Source organism: Echeneis naucrates, chromosome 20, assembly GCF_900963305.1.
Source record: "Echeneis naucrates chromosome 20, fEcheNa1.1, whole genome shotgun sequence".
Lineage (NCBI taxonomy): Eukaryota > Metazoa > Chordata > Actinopteri > Carangiformes > Echeneidae > Echeneis > Echeneis naucrates.
The window spans coordinates 11,989,460-12,012,212 of record NC_042530.1 but is presented as its reverse complement, the minus strand read 5'-3'; the positions used below and the strand labels follow the sequence as shown (position 1 = coordinate 12,012,212).

The 22,753-nt window shown below is 42.4% G+C and overlaps 1 protein-coding gene across 15 annotated transcripts in view; it reads right to left on the bottom strand.

The window, feature by feature from the left end:
* Positions 1 to 825: 825 nt before the first annotated feature.
* The window catches only part of svila (supervillin a), a 63,162-nt gene continuing 41,234 nt past the window's right edge, over positions 826 to 22,753 (bottom strand). For 10 of the 15 annotated variants that reach the window (XM_029528763.1, XM_029528756.1, XM_029528764.1 and 7 more), the window contains 27 exons: positions 21,641 to 22,154; positions 20,314 to 20,479; positions 18,814 to 18,943; positions 16,554 to 16,607; positions 15,368 to 15,448; positions 14,099 to 14,264; positions 13,326 to 13,409; positions 12,444 to 12,530; positions 11,285 to 11,462; positions 11,029 to 11,201; positions 10,255 to 10,410; positions 9,131 to 9,267; positions 8,453 to 8,600; positions 8,213 to 8,358; positions 7,880 to 8,055; positions 7,233 to 7,386; positions 6,840 to 7,119; positions 5,927 to 6,081; positions 5,727 to 5,832; positions 5,216 to 5,423; positions 4,970 to 5,103; positions 4,656 to 4,811; positions 3,804 to 3,947; positions 3,441 to 3,562; positions 3,034 to 3,189; positions 2,136 to 2,156; positions 826 to 1,732 (listed from right to left, as the gene is read on the bottom strand). In XM_029528763.1, coding sequence (XP_029384623.1) covers positions 1,646 to 1,732; positions 2,136 to 2,156; positions 3,034 to 3,189; positions 3,441 to 3,562; positions 3,804 to 3,947; positions 4,656 to 4,811; positions 4,970 to 5,103; positions 5,216 to 5,423; positions 5,727 to 5,832; positions 5,927 to 6,081; positions 6,840 to 7,119; positions 7,233 to 7,386; positions 7,880 to 8,055; positions 8,213 to 8,358; positions 8,453 to 8,600; positions 9,131 to 9,267; positions 10,255 to 10,410; positions 11,029 to 11,201; positions 11,285 to 11,462; positions 12,444 to 12,530; positions 13,326 to 13,409; positions 14,099 to 14,264; positions 15,368 to 15,448; positions 16,554 to 16,607; positions 18,814 to 18,943; positions 20,314 to 20,479; positions 21,641 to 22,154 — 4,119 coding nt within the window. In that variant the 3' untranslated portion in view covers positions 826 to 1,645. Of the gene's footprint in view, positions 1,733 to 2,135; positions 2,157 to 3,033; positions 3,190 to 3,440; positions 3,563 to 3,803; positions 3,948 to 4,655; positions 4,812 to 4,969; positions 5,104 to 5,215; positions 5,424 to 5,726; positions 5,833 to 5,926; positions 6,082 to 6,839; positions 7,120 to 7,232; positions 7,387 to 7,879; positions 8,056 to 8,212; positions 8,359 to 8,452; positions 8,601 to 9,130; positions 9,268 to 10,254; positions 10,411 to 11,028; positions 11,202 to 11,284; positions 11,463 to 12,443; positions 12,531 to 13,325; positions 13,410 to 14,098; positions 14,265 to 14,859; positions 14,917 to 15,367; positions 15,449 to 16,553; positions 16,608 to 18,813; positions 18,944 to 20,313; positions 20,480 to 21,640; positions 22,155 to 22,753 lie in introns of all 15 variants that reach the window. The other 5 variants (XM_029528754.1, XM_029528755.1, XM_029528753.1 and 2 more) reach the window with 5 other exon arrangements.

The window sequence follows — 22,753 nt, the reverse complement described above, 5'->3', positions numbered from 1 at the left end:
GTTAAATGCCTCAGTCTACAGTTCCTGGTCAGCACATGTGGGCTCACTGTCACACCCTACCAGGGTTTACAGCTAGAATAGGATAGAGCCGTCCTTAATGTTATTAGTAACACCATTTTCCCACCACGGCAAAGTCAAAGTGTGTGCTTAAGCCACAGGTCCGTAAACCTTAATACGTCAACTTTAATTCTGTTTTAGTTCTGATCAAATACTGAATGCTGAATGTCCTGATCAGAGATTCATACTGGTCACTTTCCACATCTTTCAGGCATGTGACATGAACACGTCCCCTAAAAATGTCTATTTTGTCATTTGAGTAAGAAATATATCAATCATAAAGTGACTGGAACTTAAATGGTAAAACCAGTGCTTCATAAGAAAAAAAAAACAAAAAACAAAAACAAAAAACAAAAAACAGAAAAGCAATGAGAAGGTAGAAAGCTTTGAAAAGCAAATTGTTTAGTACCAATGCTTTCCTACTCTATTTCTATTCAGTGCTTATATATGTAATTCTACCTCAGGGCAGAAGCTACTTACCAACTGTTTATCTCTCTTCAGTTGATAATACACAACGGACCCCAGATGAAGAAAATGATCTTAGTGTAAATTTGTTTCATTTGCCTGTTTATTCAATAGTCGTGTCTCCAGTGTGCCTAAATAAGTATTATACTGCCCTCTATTGGAGGATTAAAGCATTCATTTTCAAGGATATGATTGTTGGAGTTGAGCTCTTGAAAAACAATTCAAATCAAAGAGCCATTTAAGGACTCATGCTGTACTTTTCATAAAAACTAAACAAACAACCAAAAAAAATTGTGTACAAGATTCCAGTCTTCCTAACTTTCAGGTTTTATTTCATGTATAGGTCTCCATATCACAAAAGTATTCAAAACGCAGACTATGATCTGTATAAACTGTACACAAAGCAAGGCACTATACACTGTGGGATTTAAAAATCAAATTCATGTCATCCTCACTCCGTCTGTAGCCTCGCTGCTTTCTTCTATCTGAAATATTAATGACACTAAATGCATCCAAAAAAATAACAGCAACATCATAAAACGGCAGTTTGATTTGTGAATGACAAAATGGTGAATTGTACAGCAAGACAGAATTTATTACACAGACATCCCCGACATACATTATACTCTAATTTTATTTATGTTAAGTCAGTGAATATCAGTAAGCTTTTAAAAAAAAAAATCCTGTGTAGATTTAATATAAATATAAATTATTTGGATTGCATAAACATACATACAAGAGTAGCAGACAGTCTAAAGTGGAGTGTGCTGAACAGGCTGACAGGCCAGTTGACACAGAGGACTGCATTGCTAGGCACTGGCTGTCCTGTATTGTACATATGGACATACATTAAGAGAGTGTACATTTGAACAAGCACTATTAACACATTTACTCGTGTTTATCTGCCTACGTTTGTCTCCTACTGGCAAAAGACCAACACAAAAAGTAGGCAAGCAAAAAAAGAAAACCTGCAGCAGCTTTGTTACTCCACCCATCCGTGTTCTCGTGCCTCCATGAACTCAGGAGATGCTACCCCTGAGCCTCTGTTGTGTGCAGGCGTGAACGAAAAGGGAGACAGAACAGCGTCTCGGTGGCTTTAGTCCAAGCTCTGTGTTTCAGTTGTTTAAAAAAGTCCCTTGGCTTTCTTCACGTTCACCTGTTTCCAGACAGGCAAACTCCCATACTCCTCTCTGCTCATCTCCAGGGCTTTCTGTGGGACCAGTCACGCACACCATCAGCAAGAAGCAAACAACACCGTGCAGGCATCCCATCTAAAGTTTTTCCAACAAATCCAGCAACTGCTATAGTGAGGCGTACGCAACCTCTGAGGACACACTCATGCATCAGTGAGATTAAAACCACAAACTTCATTCTTCTACTCCAGTAAAATATGGTCCGTTTCAAGTTTGATCAAGACCTCATATTTCCTGGCTCCAGTGCGATGTCTGCACCGACCAATGGACTGTGAGTGAACAGCATGCTCAGCAAACAAGAACTTATAAATAAAGCAAGAGCAGTGAAGTAGAGTTGGGAGGAAAAAGGATCAGGCAAGATAAATAAGAGGTAGGATGCTTTACGGTGAGCCCTGGTCATGCTTAACTCAGAGGACTCACCTTCCCATAAGCCCCTATACCCTGGAGGGCGGAATGAATAAATTATAATAAGATCACGAAGAGACAAGAGGAAGGCGAACAGTTGACAGAACATAATGAAGGATGAATGCACAATAGTAAAGGCAGGAAAGCAACAGAGGGATGAACAAAGAACAGGCTGGATGATCACATAGACAGCATATTTAATTATTGAAAACACATTCATGAGCCACCTGTGTGACATAGCTCGTGAAAACGCACACGCTGTTGTTAATTTTTACTGCTTGCCATATGCACATCGTCCTGATGTTGGAGAAACCTAGTGCAAAATAATTATTAATCCAAGGCCGAAAATATTCCCCAACTATTTATTTGAATCTTGAGAATGAAATGATTGTATACATAATCAAATTCATCATCATGAAATGATTGTATTCATAGCCACTCAGAGAGAAGGTGAAACTAGCACACAATCAGAGTTTATTGGAACTCATTGTTCTTTTCTGCGTTCATGAGATGTAGTTGGAGCTCTGCAGCATCTCTCGTCTACGTGTAAATTTTTACACATTTATTGCTTCATATCTTGTTAGTATCTGTTTACCTCACAGTCTACCTGAGACATGTCAAGTTTCATGATCCTTATTATCTCTTAACCTCCAAGAGCTGCCTTTCTAGATTTAGTGTGTCAGATAAAACCACTACTACACAGCTCAAGATGTGCATGCATGTTTTTTTTTTTTTTTTTTTTTGGATATGTGAAGTTGATGACGCTGCTGTATATATTCTTGTTGATTTGCTGGCAATATATCAACTAGACCTACTTCTCATTAAATCAAACAACGTAAATGATAAAAAATTTGACTAATGTTTTCTGTCTTCACATTTAATGTCAGCTAAAGGACTGTCTGCAGGTGCCTACCGCAAAGTCCTCATCGGACAGGTAGACCTCCAGGCGAAGAGGGTCGACTCCATCGGGCAGCGGCCGGGCCAGAAGGTCTGCCAGGGGGTATGTGGTTTTACAGAGTCTGGCCAACACGTCCTCCACCAGGATAATCTGGTTACACACCTCTGCCTCCTGAGGGCACGCACACATAATACTGTATATCATTTCAATGCAAAAAGAACCCAGAGAGTTTGATATTAAATAATAAAGTTAATAAGGAAAATCAAAAAGGGATAATGGCTTCGACATGGACTGAGTTGGTTCTTTTTGTTCAGTAAGTGCACCTATTTCAGAACATGAGTGCACTGATGGCTACACTGAGCAGTACTGTTTCCTATCAGGTAATGTAGGAGTAATCAGATAAAATGATGTGATCAACACACCCTCTCAGTGATCTCAGCGATGTCCTCTCTGTGCTCCCAGCTGGGGAACATGTTGGTGAAGGTGAGCGGCTCCAGACCAGCGTGGATGAGATATGATTTAGGAGGCTTCTTCTCATTCTTCTCTGGAGAAGTAAGAAGAAGCAAAAATAGGTCACTACCTTTGAAGGGGCACATCAAGATTGAATTCTTTTTCTTAATATCAGATTACATGCAGTCAGTGCACTGCATAGGTGTGGCTGGTGCAGTGCTTTGAGGCTACTCTTTCAGTAAAGATTGAACTGGTTATGGAGCGAATCAGGGATAAGGAATAGCAAAAGTTGTGATTTGTATGTATCTAGAAATAATAAAAACAAACTCTAGTACCTCTGCAGTACTGCAGCACAGTCTCCATGGCACACTTCCTGTCAGAGTCCCAGCGTATTCGGGCTGAGCCGGTGCTTTCGCTGTCCTGAGGCCACCAGCCCTGCCACAGGTACACCTCATGGTGGTTGTCCACCAAGAACAGGGCTGTGCACGAAGCAGATAAAACAAAACCTTAATCACAGATTAGACTTTTTCATGAGTTCATATTTTTCCCAGATACAGTGTGTGCTTTCACTTTTTATGGAGGTGAGTAAGATTTGCAAGAGACTAGAAAGTTGGAATCTGCTTTTAGGATGACTTTGGTGTTGAAGCAATCACTCAGTTATTATTACCATCAGAGACATAAACCACCCTCTGGTGATATAAGATGATGATTTGTTGTGTCTTTCTATTACTTTAAGCTGAATCCCTTTTGGTTTCAAACTATGGGTAATAAATAGTCCACAATTTAGCTGATGATGAAAGTAATTTTTAGTCATATCCCTGGTTTGACTGAACTTATGAGCACATTGCTGAAGCTTAATGGAAAATGCATGGAAAAGATAACTGATTCTTGGAAAAGAGTTAGGGTTAGGGTTAACACAACACAACTGAAGAACATTTACAAGAGCTCAGATGTGCCTTGAGAGCAAAAACATTTTTACCTTGAGAAGTTATAATGTTCTTTTAGGTCACCTCATGTAGGGTATTTAAGTAAATATGTTTTTATGTTTAGTGCTTTAATGGGCAACCTAGTCAATTTACTCTTAAAGTACAATAAACTTGTATTTCTTAAAAATGAAAGCAAATAAATGAAATTTGTTAAGGTGATAAAAGGCTTGTGTGTATGTTTGTGTCTTTTTGTGTGTGTACCAGGCTGGGAAGCTGCATAAAGGTCCTCCTGCAGGAAGGGCATGGAGTTGACCTGTTTGGGGTCTCTGGCTGGGTAGAGGAACTCCACAGCTACGAAGTCCCCTGAAGTGCTGCTCAGCTGGTACAGACGAGGTGTGAAGTTGAACCTGCCTGGGTCTGAGGGTCAAAGGTCAAAAAGCCAAAAAAACAAAAACAAAGCAAACCCCCCCCCCCCCAAAAAAAAAACAAAAAACACACATGGAAAAAAGGACATTAGTCAAGTGCATTATTCACAGCCTCCATCTGTGCTCAGCTTTTACACTCTTGTTCCCAACCTTGAAGCATGCAGTCATACGCTTTCCTGTCCCTCCTCCCAAGTGCTTCCCAGAATCCTGTGGGCTCTGTTCCCTCATTACATTCCCGGATGGTCACCTTGCTGCTGCTGTGGAGGCCTGTTTCTAGAGGACAACTGCACAAAGACGACGGTGTCACAATGACTATGCTGACAGCACAGCAAATCAGAGTTGGCAATAGATTAGATTTTATAAGCTGATCTACAGATACTGGCAGTTTCCACTCACTGTTCTTTGATCTTGTTGGCAGCAGTGCGAGCCACCTCCCGTGTGTGAGCCTGAGACTTACAGCCATGCCACAGGTAGATGAGAGCCTGGCTGACACTCAGCAGCACCATGGACACTCTAGAGCGCAGGCTGCTGCAGTGGCAGGCCACCTCCAGCAAGTGTCCTTCCACCTCCACCTCTCCACGTACACAGTACAGACGCCAGTCATCTGAGGACGGACAGGAGCAGAATGGGCGAGATGGTAATATCCAGAGATGTGTAGACAAAATATAAAACACAGGCTCAGTAATTAAGTTTAGGACAATGTGTTTCTCCCCTGGCCACATATTTTCTAGTATACTATATTGTTAAAGTAGTTGTTCTCAGATACTGTACATTACTTGCATGACTGCTGTAAATGTAAGTCTAAGGTCCAAGTATGGAAGACTCTCTGTGTATTGAAATGTAATTCAGGAAACAAAGATCAATAAACAGAGTCTTTATTCACAGTATGATGAGCTTGTTTTCTTACTCTGCATGTTTTCCTCCTCCTCCTCTCTCCTCCCTGAGTGGACCACCATCCCTCCTTTGAAGCATTGAAGGAAACAAGGAGGCTCCTTTCCCTGCTGGACTTGAACCTGGAGATGAAATGGGATGAGTCATTCTATCCACACACAAAGAATGCACAAGGACACACACACACACACACAAAATTAACTTTCTGCACTGCACCTGGGCTCCTCGCTCTTCATCCAGCTCCACTGTCATCAGTGCCGACGTTCCTTTCTCGCTCACAGTGGAATTGCGGCCTTGCCAAAAGAAGTAGCAGCACTTCTCTTTTCCAGTTCCCATCGTCCTCAGCTGCTCTGGGTTCTGTCTCTTCCCAACTGATGGAAAGGTTTTTTAGAAAGGCACTTAAGTAGTTTTTGTCAAAAAAAAACAACAAAAAAAAAACAAACAAACAAACAAAAAAACGTGTGTTCACTGTGATCTGCAGCTGTGATTCTAGACTCCCCATTTATACATCTGTTGAGACATATATGCAGGTATTTGACTGATAATCCTATGGGCCCTGTTTTAATGATCAGCCCCGCTCAACTGGTGGCCTATGGGCCAAAATGCAGCTCGTCAAGCCCAACCAGCCTCCTGATCATTTCATTAAAAAATAAAATGTCACCTCAAGACTGGACAATGTGGGCATCATTATATTATATTGAGTTAAAACTGAGCAGCCTGATTTAGGCAGACGTGTATGTGCTTTCTCCCATATTATTTAAAGAAGTGCTGCTGCGCTCTGGAATGGACACACAATAACATTAGAATTTGTCCTTAAAATATCAGTAAAATACTTCACCATTGACTTTTGAAACAACTATGGGACTGATCACATTCCTTTTTTTTATTTATTTTTTTTATCATCAACCCACATGGGAGCAAATATAGCTTCTTCCAACTCCAGCACCTTGAAGGCAGCACATGAACATGTTCGGCTTGAGGAGACTTGTGTGTAAATCAGAGATGTAATTTGAAATTGCCAGACCAGATCTACCCTATCACCCCCGCGCACACAACCTGGAATCAGGCTGTACTGTGGTATCAAATGAAAATGCATGTATCACGCTTAGCCGGTGATAACTGCACTAACCTGCAACGCCGACCATGTACTTCCACTTCACTACATAGGTATCGCCATCGTGGAACTGGCCTATACTCTGACGTGGCAGGCGGCTGTAGTCGAACTCCAGGATGTGCCACACTTCCACTGCGAGGGTGATGACCTCATAGCTCCGCCACTCCTCTGCCTCCACCAGGCCGTAGCCCCGCCCCACGTTGAACCCATCCAGTTTGGTACAGACAGGTGCCTGATGTACGGGCATCATCAGGGAGGCATCGTACGCATGCGGCTGCTCTGAGGTTGACTGCTCCTGGTGGTGGAGACAAGCATGAGCCACAGGTCTGCATCTGACACTGTTTCTAGTCCCCTTTGTCACCGTCCTGACAGGATTAGGAGTTTGATGGGGCGAAGAACTTCTGGTACCTTTTGATCAGCGATGTGGTCGTTAGTATTTTTTGTGGGACTGGGTGTTTTCCTCGAGTCGCTCCAGTCCAGGAACTTCTCTTTGAAAAGAGTTGTTTCATTGTGTTGAGTCAGTCTGCCAAATACTGCCCAGTCAGGACGACCCTGGCCTTTCCTATAGGTGGAAAAGATGCAGTTCATCAACAACACAATACCAGTCAAAAAAAACATTCAATTTTATATAGACTTGGTGAAGCATGTGGTCAGCGACACCTCTTATCTATTAACAGTTGTTACCTGCTGATACAAACTATCTAGTTAAACACACTAAACACCCACAGATATATGTTTTGGATTTATAAGTGAAGCACAGTTTTAGCTAAATAATGATTTTGCGAAGATGGACAGCACTGTGTCTAAGTATAAGTACAGATGTATGATCAGCTGCAGAGGTCAGACATCACCCTATCTGGACACAGATCTTTTAACAAACAACAACTAAATTATTAGAAATTCACATGACCCACAATCAGTCAGTGACTGAGATATGAGGAGAGAAACACATGGGTGAAGTCAGAGGGCTAGAAGAGGGAAAGAAGTTTCAGATTGAGCAACACGCCCATATCTGAAAGTGCTCCTTATCTGCAGCATATGCAGGGTTTCCGTACTTGGGTATGAGTGGATTGCACTCCCCCGGGTCCAGGGGGTTGATGTCACAGTTTGTGTAGTCGAAGGTGCCGTTCCACAGGTGCTTGGCAAGCTGAAAGGCCACCTTCCTCTGTGCCAGCGTCACTTCCTTCCCATGCCATATGTACATCTCACTGCCAAAGTCAAACACTAAAACCTGTGCAGGAAAGAACACACACACACACACATTGGTTTGCATTATGATTTCATTTCTTTTCATTTGATTATGCTTATTTTAGAGCTGGGAGTCATTCTCATGTTTATCTATTTAAAATGCTCAGACTTGTCACAAGGAAAAATTGAGGTTGTCTGACCTCCTTGGGGTCAAGCAAAGAACAACGAGGCATCTTGGCCCAAAAATCATCATCTGGCACCAGTTTGTCATCCATCAGGCGGTAAATACAGTTTGTCTCCACAATGGCGCCCTCATAAAGCTCGTCTTCGTCTGGGGTTCCTGCAGCTGCAGAGGAAAAAGACGAAGCCATTGGTGTATTTCAACACTTCAGGGACTGTGGGTTTTTTCTCCAGCGTCAGGCCAGATATGAATCACTTACACTGATAATCTGACTGTCCTCCAAGAATCTTCCAGAACTCCTTGGCCACGTGGCTGTGTGTGTGGACGCCCTCCTCGATGACCTGCACGTAGTTAGCCCGACAACCCAGATCTCTTTTGCTCTGGATGAAGTTGGCCAACTCTGAAGCCTGAAGGAATGAAAGAGAAAAACACATTATGGATGAGTTCCCGAAAAACACAGGGTCATGGTTTGTTTGTTTCTAAATTTCTAAATACGTGAAATATTGTGGTAGAAAAAAAATACAAAGAGAAGGAACAGCCTGTTTCATCTTTGCCCGTTTGTCAAGCTACTTCATAGCGAACCAAACTAAATGTAGTGTGCTTTGGATCAGTGTGTTCCTCTCTGTCAGATTGAGTTCAGCGCTGTTCAGTCAATCAAAGGTTAGCAGCCAGTCTGGGATTTGAACAATAGCCTCTTTTTTGTACGAGCTTCCTGCAACAACCTCACAGACACACAGACCCCTTGCTTTGTCCTCACACACTTCTTCCTTTGCTGTTTGTCACTGCTTCCTGTCTCAGCTGTGTTTACATCCTGCACGTGAAGCCTGCCTACCCTACGTAACACCATCCTTGCTTTACCTATAATGATATGACTGATTCTGAAAGTCTCGCCTACACTATCTTCTTTTATAATTTGTGCTTTGAAAGCCAGACTAACTTTGTTCCGCTCGATGACGTTGGCAAACTCTCCTGTCCAGATGAAGGAGTGATGTGGTGTGATGAGCAGGAAGCAATCGCCGCTGTTCAGGGAGGACGCTCTGGGCTCCACCAGCCTGGTCTGGACATGCCTGCGGCCTGGATTTTACACACAAGCACACAGACAGGTGGGTCATCAGTGACAGCTCTGATTATCATGAATGCCTGAGTTATCTTACTAAGCGTGTCAAGCTCCACTATCACCATATGACCCTGCACATGTATGTACATGTAGCTGCTTTGTCAAATTCCCATCACTTTGTATTAAAAGCCCAATGAATGCAGCCAAGATAGTACGCAAATTGCGAAGAATCATAAATTGGTCTAAAAACAATTGTGGTGGTTGTCTATGGATATCGGTCGAGTGAAGGCTGATCAGAAATCAGCAGAAGCTTCACAGCTACACTGTCAGGTTCCAACAGTTAACCTCCTATTGAAGTGCTGGATTACACACTGTGGGGGTATGGGGGAGAGGCTCAACCCAGGAGAGCAAGAGGTGACCTGGGGAGAATGATTTAGAGCCACAGCTGTCACCAGCAGACTTGTGGAGGAGGTGCAAAGAAACCGAAATAGACCAACAACTCTGCTCCTGTTATAGATATCCTCTGGAAAGGACAGCTTCCTCCAGAGCCTTTGTGTCAACCACTCACTATTTGTTTTTCCATCCACTTGAGCAATTGATTGCCAAAAATAAATTTACATGCAAGAAATATACACAAGATATCGTTTCATTTCCTGAATGTTTCCCATCTGCCTCGACAAAACAAAAAAGCTCATTTAAAAAGATAGATGTTTTGCTGTACTTTTCTGCTTGAGTTCGCTGTAAATTAACTGCAGCCTGAGTCCTGATTGCTGGAGGTGGGTGATTTGGATTTCCAAAGGCGACACAGGATTTAATCAGTCCAACATGAGGACCCTAACCCCTGAATGCACTAAGATATTTGGTGAGTCTCTCAGTTGTAAACCAGCTGGTGGGGTCCAAATGGACACCATGGTGCTTTGAAAATTAAACTATGTTACACTACCCTTTCATTTTGATTTTTTGATTTAATGTCGCCTCAAGTCAAGGCCATCCATCCAACTGACCTTTGACCTGTAAGAGCATGAGCTTTTTGTAAGGCACAGCGCTGTTGTTGGACATCTGCTCAGAGATGTTGACGCTTCGCAGGTTGACGCTGCTGAAGTTCTCCTTGCTGGCGAGACCAGCCAGTGCCACCTCAGAGAAGCCAGAGTTCTTATTCACTGCAGTTAACAGAATATAAACACACGAAAGGACAGAGAGAGAGAGAGAGAGAGAGACAATGACAATGACAATGAAGCCAACAGCAACTTCTGAGGAAACACTTTACCACATTGCTTTTATTTCTGTCAGAGGAGGTGAAGGAGGAAGTTCCATGATGTTGACTTTATAGGATCTCTGACATCACTCTCACCATGTGCAGCTCAAAAACAGCACTGCATAATGACAGGATATGGATTCCCTGCGCCAGATCTGGTATTGTATGTGGGTCAATTGCAGTCCCAGAAGTGGATGAAGTCACAGACAGAAAGACTATTTGTGGACTGCTTAATTTGTGTCTGGTCGACTGAGATGTTTGTTTTGTTGCACTGGCTAATAGTCTTTTCTGCTAAGTGAGAGGAAATTGATGTCAATGTGACACCAACTCAAGAGGCTGTAATGTATTAAAAAAAAATAAATAAAAAAAAAAAATCACATTCAGCGTTTAATAGTGTAAAATCAAGAATTGTGTTCAGATTGTGTTCAGATATGTATATATTCGCCACATGTTGTGAAAAGTCATGTCCCTGAGCATTTTCATCTATTTTTTTTTCTTCAGCTCCTCTTCACTTCTCACTCACTCTTCTCAGCCTTCATCCTCTTGCTCTCCAGCAGCCCCACGTTCAGCCTCTGCTCTGTGTACTCGTGTCTGATGTCCTGCCTGGCAGCGAGCTTCTTCAGAGGGTTCTTGGACGATTGGACGTTACGTGATGGGCGCACTGCCAGCTTGTGCTGTACCATCTCTGAGGTCAACCTGTAGAAGAGGGTCATGATTAACAGGGCAGAGTATACCGATAGCTTGCTCAAGGTTATTATTCGTTGACAGGGAGAACTTACTTTGGCACCTGGGGACCGAAAATGGCATCAAAGTCATCATCTATGTCCACCCTGTTGGTGAAGGAAGGGAGCTCTTCCACTTGACGATAGAACTTGGAGAAAGTTTCATCTTCGAGTGTCATCACTTTCTTCACCTTCTTCTCTGTGACCGTGATAGTAGCTTCTGGCAATCCAGAAACTGAATAGAGAAAAGACACAGCATTAATACCACACATCACCCAGAATTCATTAAAGTGAAGATTACTTTTTCAAAGCTTGTGCAAATGTCACTTAACTCATATAATACCAATGAAATGATGATACATTTATCCATGAATAAATGTCAAACTTACAGTGTAACATTTTTCAAACTTTACAAGTTATATTGAGAAAGGGACTTTTGCTCTTGGGCAGTATCGCTGAGGGATTAAACGTTACCCATATGCAGGATCCTGCCCTCCTCTTTTAATAATGGATTCATATATTTTCACATCACTTTCATTGTTAAATGTTATTTGATAGCAACCACCCCTGTAATAAACTAATGATGAAGAAATATGGAATGACACAAAACACATTAAGAATTACTATTGGCCCACTTGATAAATGTAAAGTAAGAAACTGATTTGATATGTGAAAAATACAATGAATGATAATGAAAATGATGATATTAAAGCGTTACATTTGTTCTAGTGCTTTGTTCTTAAAAGCACAAACAACACACTGGATTCTTGTGCTGTTGTAGCCTTTCCATTAATGACAGCATTTATTCAGAGTGAATTGAAATGATGTGAGTCAGGAGTGAGACAGAACACACCAGATTGAGTTAAAACTTGCTTCTTGTAATCACCACTTATTGAATGGTTTAATACCAGCAGAGCCAAACCTAAAAGGATCAAAATGGGAAAATACTAAATGGCTGAAAAATTGATTCCCTCACCTCAAATCAATCACTGTGAACAGATGAAAACTGCATGTAAATGCATTATGTTCAGTCTCAATTATGAATCTGAAGAGAATGAGATTCGATCTGTGTGACATGATTGACTGCGTGATAATAATAATGTGGCACCTTTTTATGAGGACAGTATGATTCCTCCCTTTTTGAGCATATACAGTATGGAGCTCAGCTGAGCTGAGGACTGATGAGTTCATGTACTACAAGCTGAGCAAGACTGACCTTTACTGTTCAGTTTTCCTAGGAATGATTCCAGCTTATCCAGTTTTGTGTCTGACTCCAGGTTAAGATCTGGTATGGCCTTGATCTCTGCACAACACCATACAGTCACACACACACACACACACACGTTAGAGCAATAAATTTAGATAGGGTCTCATTTTGGTTCTGATGTCACACTTGACATTGATGCTGTTATTGTCTCAACAATGACAGAGCATGGTGAACAGTTGCACAAAATCACAATGAAGTTAATGAGAACACGGCCACAAGCATTTTTCAGCTGAATGTGACAACTCCAGAGTCATGCATGTCCTTCTGTGTTAACACTGTCCTATGGTTCATATTCTATCAGGCTTTGCAGCCTAATAGAAATCTCACAGCAAATCATCAGCTGCATCAGAGTTGATGATTTTAGTGGCAATAATGAATTGTGCAACACACAAAGAAGTAGGTAAACACCTTCAATATCAGACATCTCCTCCATGTCTTTGAAAAGAGAAGCAGAAGGAATTAGTTAGATAGTGCTCAAATAAGAAATGAGCCAGAATTAGTTAAAAACCAGTACCAGTTCAGCACCAGTGGACAAACTCTTAGCTCAACAGCTCAGAGAAGAAATGTTAACAAGAACTCATCTCAGTTCAAAATGTCAGTTGTTTTGTTGTGAATAGAATAGTTTTGGACAAATGTCAGGTGAGAGCAGAGGATCTGAAAATCTAAATCTGATCACTCCCTGGACTTCAATAACACAATTAATGGAGCAAAATGGCTCTATGAGGAAATCAGCGGACTCAAGAGTGTAGGAAGAGGCAGTAAATTGCATGTCAGTGGACATTACGCAACGTGAAGTCGATTAAAAGGGGCAGACAGCAGGAGGGAGCTGACCTTCTTGCGGTTTGGAGATGGCTGGGCTGTTGTTCTTAGGTTTGGATGGCACTGGAGACAGGAGGGCAGATGGGGAGGCCAAACCTGATGAAGAAACATAAACAAAGCATGAGCAACCCAAACAGCAGGAAATCACTACACTGACCAAAACATTCGAGGAGTTATTATTGATATTTTGACCACTAGGTGGCAGTACAACAAGGTATGAACAGAACTCTGATATACTATCACTTTATGAAGGTGACAGTGTGCAGAGAGCTGCTTGGTTCCATAATCAACAAACACACAGCAGCATTAGCATCCATTGGGTTTCTGATGTGGTTTATGTCAGTCAAAACTTCTGAGGAGAGATAGCTGGCTCTCCGGTTGCTCCATGCTACACTATGACCCGTAGCTACCAGCTTTTCTAATGGTTGCAAACACAGGTCTAAAAAGGCAGCCAGTGCTGATATGTTTCCTAAGATGTCTGAAAAATGTGCATTGTTGCCCTCCCTCACTCCCTCCCTCCTCCAGGCTGAGCCCAGAACTAATAGGGAACAAGTCCAAGCGTTAAATCAGTTTCTGCCTGAGCACACTTTGGCCTTGGGCGTCTAGGCCTGATGGAGGGAAAAGGATGTTCATTCTCTCTTAAGCTGCTAATTCAGAAAGGGGCTTTGGAGGATTCAGGGCAGGAAGCTGAGACTGAACTATGGACTTAACTGTCTATGATGTCAAGATTGAATATGTTCCAGTGTCTGTGCATAAGAGAGTACATGCTTAGTTTGCCCTCTGACCTTTCTTCACCATGCGTGCAGCCACAGTGAATTGGGTGGAGTCGTTTGCTGCTCCGTGGCCTTTGGTCTTCCAGGCCTCCTCTTGGGACACTATCAGTTGCTTCCTCTCCTGGATGGACATGTGAGCATCGGTCCTCTGGAACTCCATGTCCGCCTCAGCTATTCTCTAAAAAAAGTAGAGGAGAGAAGATTCCGAATATGTTTGACAGAAAGTTAAACAAATAATCCACCTGTGCACCACACTGTGCTGTAGCCTCTGTTTGTGATGTCCCACAGCTTCCAGGAACCACTTTAGACTTAACTGTTAAGTTTGAGCCAAAATATGCAAACTCATGTTTTTAGCGACATTTATATAAGTTGGAAAGCTCCATTGTAGGTGGAAATTGCAAACAGCATGACCTTGTTGAAAAACGTCGAATTTTCCTTGAACAGTAGGCCACATCCATAAAGAGTATCCAGGCAAAACATGCATACCAAAGGGGTGTGACTGCCAAAATGTGAAGCACATTAAACTGACCCCCACTATGAAAACAAGCAGAGGAAAATAAATCTGCTCGATGCACATGACCGTGAGGGGGGATGTTGCTCTAAGTAATTGCTCTTTACAAATATTTTAATGTCACTTGAAGTTAAAATGTTGTTACTGATGTTAGGAAAGACAGACAGAGGGACAATAGGTGACAATATCTTGCAGAAATTTGGGGTGGGACTGGCAGTATTTGCAGGTGCTGTATACAGGATTGACTTGGCTGGGGGGTCACCTTCCGTCTCCAGGGGTGCCTCTCATCCACCTTCATGGGTTTGGGAGATCTGGGGGCCTTCACAACAGGAAGAGGGGATGAGGAAGGTAAGAGAGGATGAAGATCATGAGAAAAGGATGAGGAAAATATGACGGCGGCTGCATTTATATGGTAAAAAAAGTCCACAAGGCAGAACCTGCAGGGTTGCCATGCTGCCAAAAGTGACAGAGCTTTGAGATAGGGATGAATAATTAGTGCCATGAAGCGTTGAGGGGCTGCGGAGCACTATTAATATTTATGTGCGTTTTCTTTTCTAGAACTCCTTCAACTGACGGAGTAGAAAGAATTAAAGGGAGTGTGTAGATAATTGTGGTGAAACGGTGACTTTCAGACTAATAATGAAGTCGCCTGCTGAAACACTAGGGTGTGTCATTTGTGAGTGGATTTCAGAGCTTAGTCAAGCAGGCCAGGAGCTGCGGCGGGGGGGGGGGGGGGGGGGGGGGCTGAAAGCTCTGGTGCATCTTCATACCTGACTGGCTGACTCATCAGGGGAGGAGGTATGGAAAGAAAGCTCAGGAGCAGCAGAAAAGGTAGATGCAAAGACTGGCTCCTAGACAGGCCACGGATAGAGGAAACACACACACAGCATGAGCAGCTGTAGAATCGGAGCCAGGATTTCAGTTTGTGGGGGAAACACATTACATCAGAGTTCAGCTAAAGCGGATTTTCAACAATAAAGATGACATGCTTTATCAAGTCTGTTGTGTTTATCTCAGCATAAGATTGGTGAGTCTGTCCTTAAACTAGAGATACGGAGTTTGAGTGAGGAGGGTCGATGATTCATTGAAAGTGTAGTTATCTTTTTTTTTTTTTGGAAAGTAACTGATCCATACTTTGGAGTGCAAGTCAAGATAACTCTGCATGGTTCATGTTATTTATATAACCAGTTTGAAAAACGTTTTTGTAAGTGCATAACAAATGTTCTAGTTGTAAATATACATATAATCAACTTAAAGTTTTTATGAGGGATATTTCAGGCAACTACTGGCCTAGTTTTACATTGTTCACTTTGAGTCAGTGTTCTGGACACCTCATGAATGTAAGCCTAATATCCACTCTGCTTTCGGCTCTGTTTTAACCTCCTACTCCTGGGGAAAAGGCTCCTTAAGATGCTGATTACCCCACCTTTTAGCTGATTTAGCGATGAATTTTTTTTTCGCTGAAAAAGTCCAATTTATATATTTAGTCAGTTTACACTTCTCAAGCTTTGTAATATTTGCATATTACAAAGTAAAAGAATGCAAACTCGTCTTTGTGTAACTATTATAAGATTTTAGAGCAGGGTTAATGATTACAGTCCACCCCAACTTTCATAATCAACTCAGACATAAATAGCTGTAGTGGAGATTAGAGGCAAAAGTGATACTTTAAATCCACAAACACACAAAACAAAACCTGTGAAAAAAACTTCATACTTATGCAGAGCAGAGGTTGAGTGAATTAAAGGACACACACCATATTGCACAACACCATCACCATGAATACCAAGGAAACACCCACACAGAGTACCACCACCAATAGCATCACAGGTTTACAGACGCGCACAAACGCATACACACAAACAGCAATGGTGCATTTATGGTCCAACCTAAATGCACCACAGTGTGTGTGTGTGTGTGTGTTTGCGTGATTTTGGCCTTGCACACTGGCCTTACCCAGAGCTGGTCGGACACAGCAAACTCATCGATCATCATCAGAGCGTCATCATCCTACACACAAGCAACAGCATGTGAGAAGGGACACACTTTCTAAACGCTGTGCTATCTGAAAAATGTAAAAAAATAAAAAATAAATAAAAAAAAAAATCACCTGACCACACCCTTTCGTGGAGTATAAAGAAAAGGACACTTCTATCTAAAACTGTGGTTGGAACAATGCAAGACTTTATTCACTCTGCTGCTGGCTTGTGATTGACAACCGGAACCTGAATGAATTATTCTGTCTGGCTCTGAGAGAAAACAAGATGAACAGCATCAGCTGTTATCACTCTTTGACCTCTATTTGTGATCTCATGAACTTGATCAAAAAGTCCCTGATTTGATTAAAGCATCATGTGTTGTGCAGGGGAAGTAACAAAAAAAACAAAAAAACAACTCCACCTTAGTGTGCCTTCACCGTTATTTAAAAAGGCAGCAGACCAATCAAAGCAAAGCTTTTCTTGAACTTCAATGTAATGAAAACCTGACATCATATGTACAGACAGCTGGGGAGCTGAGCTGAACAAACCCTGATAAGGAGCTGGAAACAAAAACAACAGTAGTTGGTGGCTTTTGTGAATATGTCTAAACAGAGAGGTATGTGTACCGCCCCATCCCACCCCTCCCTTCAAAAACACATGAGAGAAAGACATGCAACATGCAGGGGAAGGAATGGAATTTATTTCATTTTTTATTTAAAAAGGTATAGAGCATGCAAACAGAGACAAAGGCAAACAGAGGAATCAAAGGAAACACAAAGCATGCAGTTCACTGGAAATAATAAAGACAGGCAGTTCAAATAAAGAGGCTGCGTTATACTGGACAGTCACTCAAACAAATGTTTAAAAAGTACAAAGTAAGAAAAGAGAGAGAAAAAACTGTACATTTCACTATTTTCTTAATTCAGGCAATAACTTGTTTTTATCTTGATTGTCTAAAAAAAAAAAAAAAAAACAACAAAAAAAAAAAAAAAACAAAACTGATACATCATAAAACTGAGGAAGCAACAATATGAATGGAGGCCAAAATCTAATGCTGTTTTTAACCCCCCCCCCACCCCAATATATTCTGGATATTTTTTTGTTTGTATTTGCAGGCTGTATGACTCATTGATGGATGAAGCTTGTTTGGAATGGAGGGAAAAAAAACATCTTTCAAATTAGCCAGTTTGCCAAAAGATCCCTGGAAGCATCCTTCCTGTTGTTGTCATTAAAAAAAGAAAATACAAACAAAACCCTAAAATCAGTAAATCATTTAAATGGCCAGTTTGCAAATTATTTTAGGCTACACATTAAAATCTTGTATGAAAACAGAAAATAAATATTACATGTATTTGCATTATCTTTACGGCACTGGCATTTTCATTTTATTCTATTTTGATTGTAATCTATAAATTAAAAAAATGTATGTTTTTTTGCATCAATTCCACAAATGGAAAATTACACTTCGATTTCAGCGACTCATCTAATTAACTATTCAAAAGTTGGCTAAATATGTTTAATAGAAGACGGGCATCATTTTATCATGGTTCATGCCGTGATTAAATATGTAAATGAGTCACATGCTTCTGCATATAAGGCCATGACAGGAATAAATGCAGATGAACTCGTGATATAGTTCAAGCACAAAAACATAAAACAGCTTGTTAAGACAGGAGGGAGGAAAGAAAGAAATCAAGACACAGACATGGACATTACACAACCTCTCTGTTTAGAGATATCATAAACTGTTACCACGTGAATTTTGCAGGTTTATTCTGGCGAACAGGATATTTACAGGTTGTGAGCTCTCTGTCATTTCTTTGACTTCAGAGTTACATGTCAGGTAAAGAAAACTGATAAAAATGGTAAAATGAAGAGTTTGGGGTCAGAGGCCAAAATAGGAAGTCGTGTGTATATTCAATCACTAAAACTGCAGTGACATTTATCTGTCACTTTATAAGTGCTGCATTCAAATCTCGAGGGCATAGAGTGATGGGGTGACCGTTAAAAGCCGCTTCCTGGGTGTTTGTGGTTGAATGTGTTAATGTGATTAAAAAAAAAAAAAATTGATTTCTTCTAAAAGTACCATTTCTTGTTTTCTTAACATGACATGGACGCAGCGACGGAAAAACATCATGCAGCAGGACAACATACTTAACATCACAGGCCAGCAACTGTTTGTCTCGGGCCTGTCTGTTCCGATCAGTTGCAAGTGAGTGTGCTGATCAGGTGGTTACCTTCTTGAAATCCTGCTCCACCTCCCAAGGCTGGGTGTGCTGCTCGCCCAGGGCAACCTTGGCCACATCCTGCTTCTTATTGATTCTGTTCCTCCAGTCCTCCTCACCGCTCTTCTTCAACAAGGCAACTCTGGGGCAGAGAGTGGGAAAACCTCAGTATGAAGTTCATATTACAGGATGTGAAGGACAAAGCTCCTTAAGCATAAGGCGCAACTGACGGTAAATAGTAGTGATAGATTCAATCAAACACACCCGCTCCAAAGTATTCTATACTGTGGACAGCATGGTGGCATAGTGTCAGTGCTGTTGCTGGCCTGGGGTCTTTCTGTGTGGAGTCTGTATGTTCTCCCTGTGCCTGCCTGGGTTTCCTCTCAGAGCTAATTGGTGACTCTGAATTGTCTGAGTGTGACTGTGAGTGGTTGCTGGTCTCTGTCTGTCTCTGTGTGTTGGCCCTGTGATGGACTGCTGACCTATCCAGGGTGTACCCCGCCCTCACCCAGTGTGAGCTGGGATTGGCTCCAGCAGCCCCCGTGACCCGGAAACAGATTAGCGGTAGAAAATGAACGAATGAATGAATTCTATAGTGGGACAAGGACAGAGGTTCAATTATTGAGCTCTGATCTCGAAGCACAGAGCAGATGACATCCATAAGGGAGGGGTCAGGGTGCTGGCAGGGCCGTCTGCCCGTCTTACAACCAGCCCACTGTGACCCTGGGAGGGGACATCCTGTTCTGCCCCAGGGGCCTCTCCACATCAGCAGAGACAGAGTCAAATGCTAAATACATGTCACCAGCAACAGATCCTGTCTCCAGTCAAAAGTAGAGGTAGATAGGTAGATGTGACAGAAAGTCACACGAAAAAAAACAATACACACTCTTCAGCATCAGTTAACATGCAACTCCATTATGTCATCAATCAATTTAGTGTGTGTCAAGCCAGAGTGTTGTACAGTGCATGCTTACACAATGTGACGTAACTGAACTTATGTAACAGTTTCATACGTTTTAGATTCCAACCCTCTGCCTGATTTAAAGTTATGCACATTCTTTAAAAAAAAGATCCTACAAATAGGTAACCTGCATGTGTGTGTGTTCAATCAATATCTTCCTCCGAGCCGCCTGAACTATTAAAGCACATCTCAGTGAGTCATACTGAGTGATGTGCTCCATCATTACCACAAACACACACTGTGTTTTATTTTGATTCAGTCCCCCACACACTGCCCTGTTGCAGGAAGTGCTTACTAGAGCACCAAACATAGATGAAAACAGTCTTTCATGGCATTTGTGGAAACTAAACTTTGGCATTTAATGAGCTGCAGATGATTTCTACTTATGTCATTAAATTCTCTGCTCTTAAGTTTAGTCTGTGTGTTCCTTATCCAGCAGACTGCCGAATCTTCTCTTCCTCTAGCCTCATTTTATTCATCTATATTTACCAAACAAATGACCCAGAGGGAGTGTATTTTGAGCAGAGCTGATGTTGATGTTATTATCTCACCTCTCTTTGATGGACATATGTCTGGCCGTCATCATGTCACTCAGATCGTCTCCCTCCTCAGGCTGAAACACGCAGTCTGGGTATGTGTCCTCTGCTGCAGCTGGTGGAGGCCGACATACAGTGTTCGTCGAACCGGATGCTGTTACCACAGTGGACTCCGGCAGCTCTGTGAGCGCAAGCAGACGAATGCACACAAAGGAGTGAGCAGAATCAATAACATCAACTACACTGCAACTACGCTGACTGTTCTGTGGACTGCAGGGTTTGCTGAAGAATGACTTCTGCAAACTTTATGATGTCACAACCGTCACTACTCTCAGCCATGCTCTCACTCCACCTGGACCCTCCATCCAAAGAAGCAGGATTTATCTCAGTGTTGAGCTAAAATATGCTACATTTTTATTTGTTCACTCCAAAATGGGAAAAGAGGCATAGGGTCTCTCTCCTGATTGGCGATTCTTCTGTTAATACTAGAATTACAACCTAAATAAGGAGCGACAACACTACACTAGACACTACACAAAACCAATAATGTATGGAATCGCATTTAAAATAAAACATCAGAATAGTTTTATAGCGGCAAAAAATTCCATGTGGATTTGCATAAAAGTTGCAAAAAAAAAGAGTCACTGTTCTCACAGTGCAAATTCAGGAGCATAACCAGCATGAGAACAAATATTTCTCTCTCTTACCAAGAGTCTCTCATCGCTCAGTGAGAAGCAGTGCTGAAAGTTCACAGTTTCAAAGCTCCTTGTCACAGCTGAAATCAAATAGGCCACACTGGTTTGCACAAACCCCCGGAGCTGATTCACTCCTGACTGATCTCTGTCGGACTCTCTTCTATCAATGCGATTTCCTTTGCTGTTCATGAAACTGATTTCAAGATTCACTGATCAAGTTGCACAGTACACCAACACAGAGCCAATCAATTCGTCTGGTTCAAAGTTAGAGCAACTCAGACAAAACGGAAGAGTAGAAACCACAAACTTCAGTCTAAACTTTCCACAGACGACAAACACTCATGCAGGCACAGGGGAAATAGGTTGAGTGAGAAATAGCTGTTGACTGAAACTGACAGCAAGATTTATCCAGTCTTAGTTTTGGCTCTTTAAATATTTAAAGCACACTGTTCTCAGAGAAAACCAATGCTCATACACTTAAGTAAATAAAATAGATGGAAAAAACTGAAGAAAGCAATAATTAGAAATCTCCTTTGGGACTGCAATGACTGCTACATCTGTGCACAGGACACAAACAGTGTGTCAGTGAAATCTGCACCGACAGTGGAGAAGTTCTGTAACATTAAAGAAGCCGAAGCTGATTTTACCTGCACTGATGGTGCTGCTCCTCTGGTTGTCAGGCTGGTGGTGCCCCTCCTCCCTCAGATAACCTCTCTGCTCCTGCCTGTCCAGAAGCATGTGGCTGTCTGAGCTTTGAAAGACTCCAGCCGATCTGGACAGTCGCAGCTCCTCCTCGTCCTCCCCTTCCCCCCTAATTCCTTCTCTTCCACTCTCGGGTTGGGGCAGAGCGGCCTGCCTGACCGACCCCTCAGGAGAGGGCAGCTTCCTCTTCCCCCTACCCAGATCAGCCCTTTCTTCTTCCCGGGGCAAGTTTCTGTACCACTGGTCCACAGAGTCCTGGGACTTTGAGGCCTGTGTTTCAGGTTGCCGAGGGGGCAGAGGCCTGTCAGAGCAAGGAGGCAGGTTTTTCACCTGTGCTGGCGCTCTGGTTATGTGGATGTCTCCGGCATGGTCGGTGGAGACGGTGCTTCCTTCCCTCAGTGCAGGGGAGGTTGATGAGGAGGGGAGGTGCCCGAACCGTGAGCCTGTGCCATTCTGAAGCTGCGCAACAGCAAGGCAGGAAGACACACAGGCAGAGAAAGCAGAGAGTCAGTTTTCCACAGAGGCTGAGAAACAGGTCAACAGGCAAAGTGCACACACAAACAAAACAGAGAACGGCGCTGACTAATCACCGCCTGCCTGACTCACTGCACTTCCTGAGCATCAAAGGGCGGCCTATCTTGTCGGTCATTCACAGCCCACATCACAAAGCCATGCCAGCAAACCACCCCCCACCAGCACGCGCAATGAAACCAGCTTTGGCCAAAAGACACATTCTCTTATAACCAAATAAAAGTATCAACATGTGGGACACTGACCTTATATTTATGCGACGCAACAAATGAGCAACAGTAAACATCTATTGAATAAACAAAAGTGTTGAGAAAACCTTTTGCTTCAGTTTTCTCTGTCATGTTTTATCTTCCTAAAACAGCTGCTAGATTCCAGTGAGCTGACGATGAAGAGCAGATCTCGGTCCAAGCTGGGGCGAACAAGAGCAGAACTACTTTGTTTCCTCCCTTTGCACCACAGAAGAGTCTTTCAAGCCCTCGGCCTCGCTGACGCATGGCCTGCAGCATCATCCATCCACACATCACAGC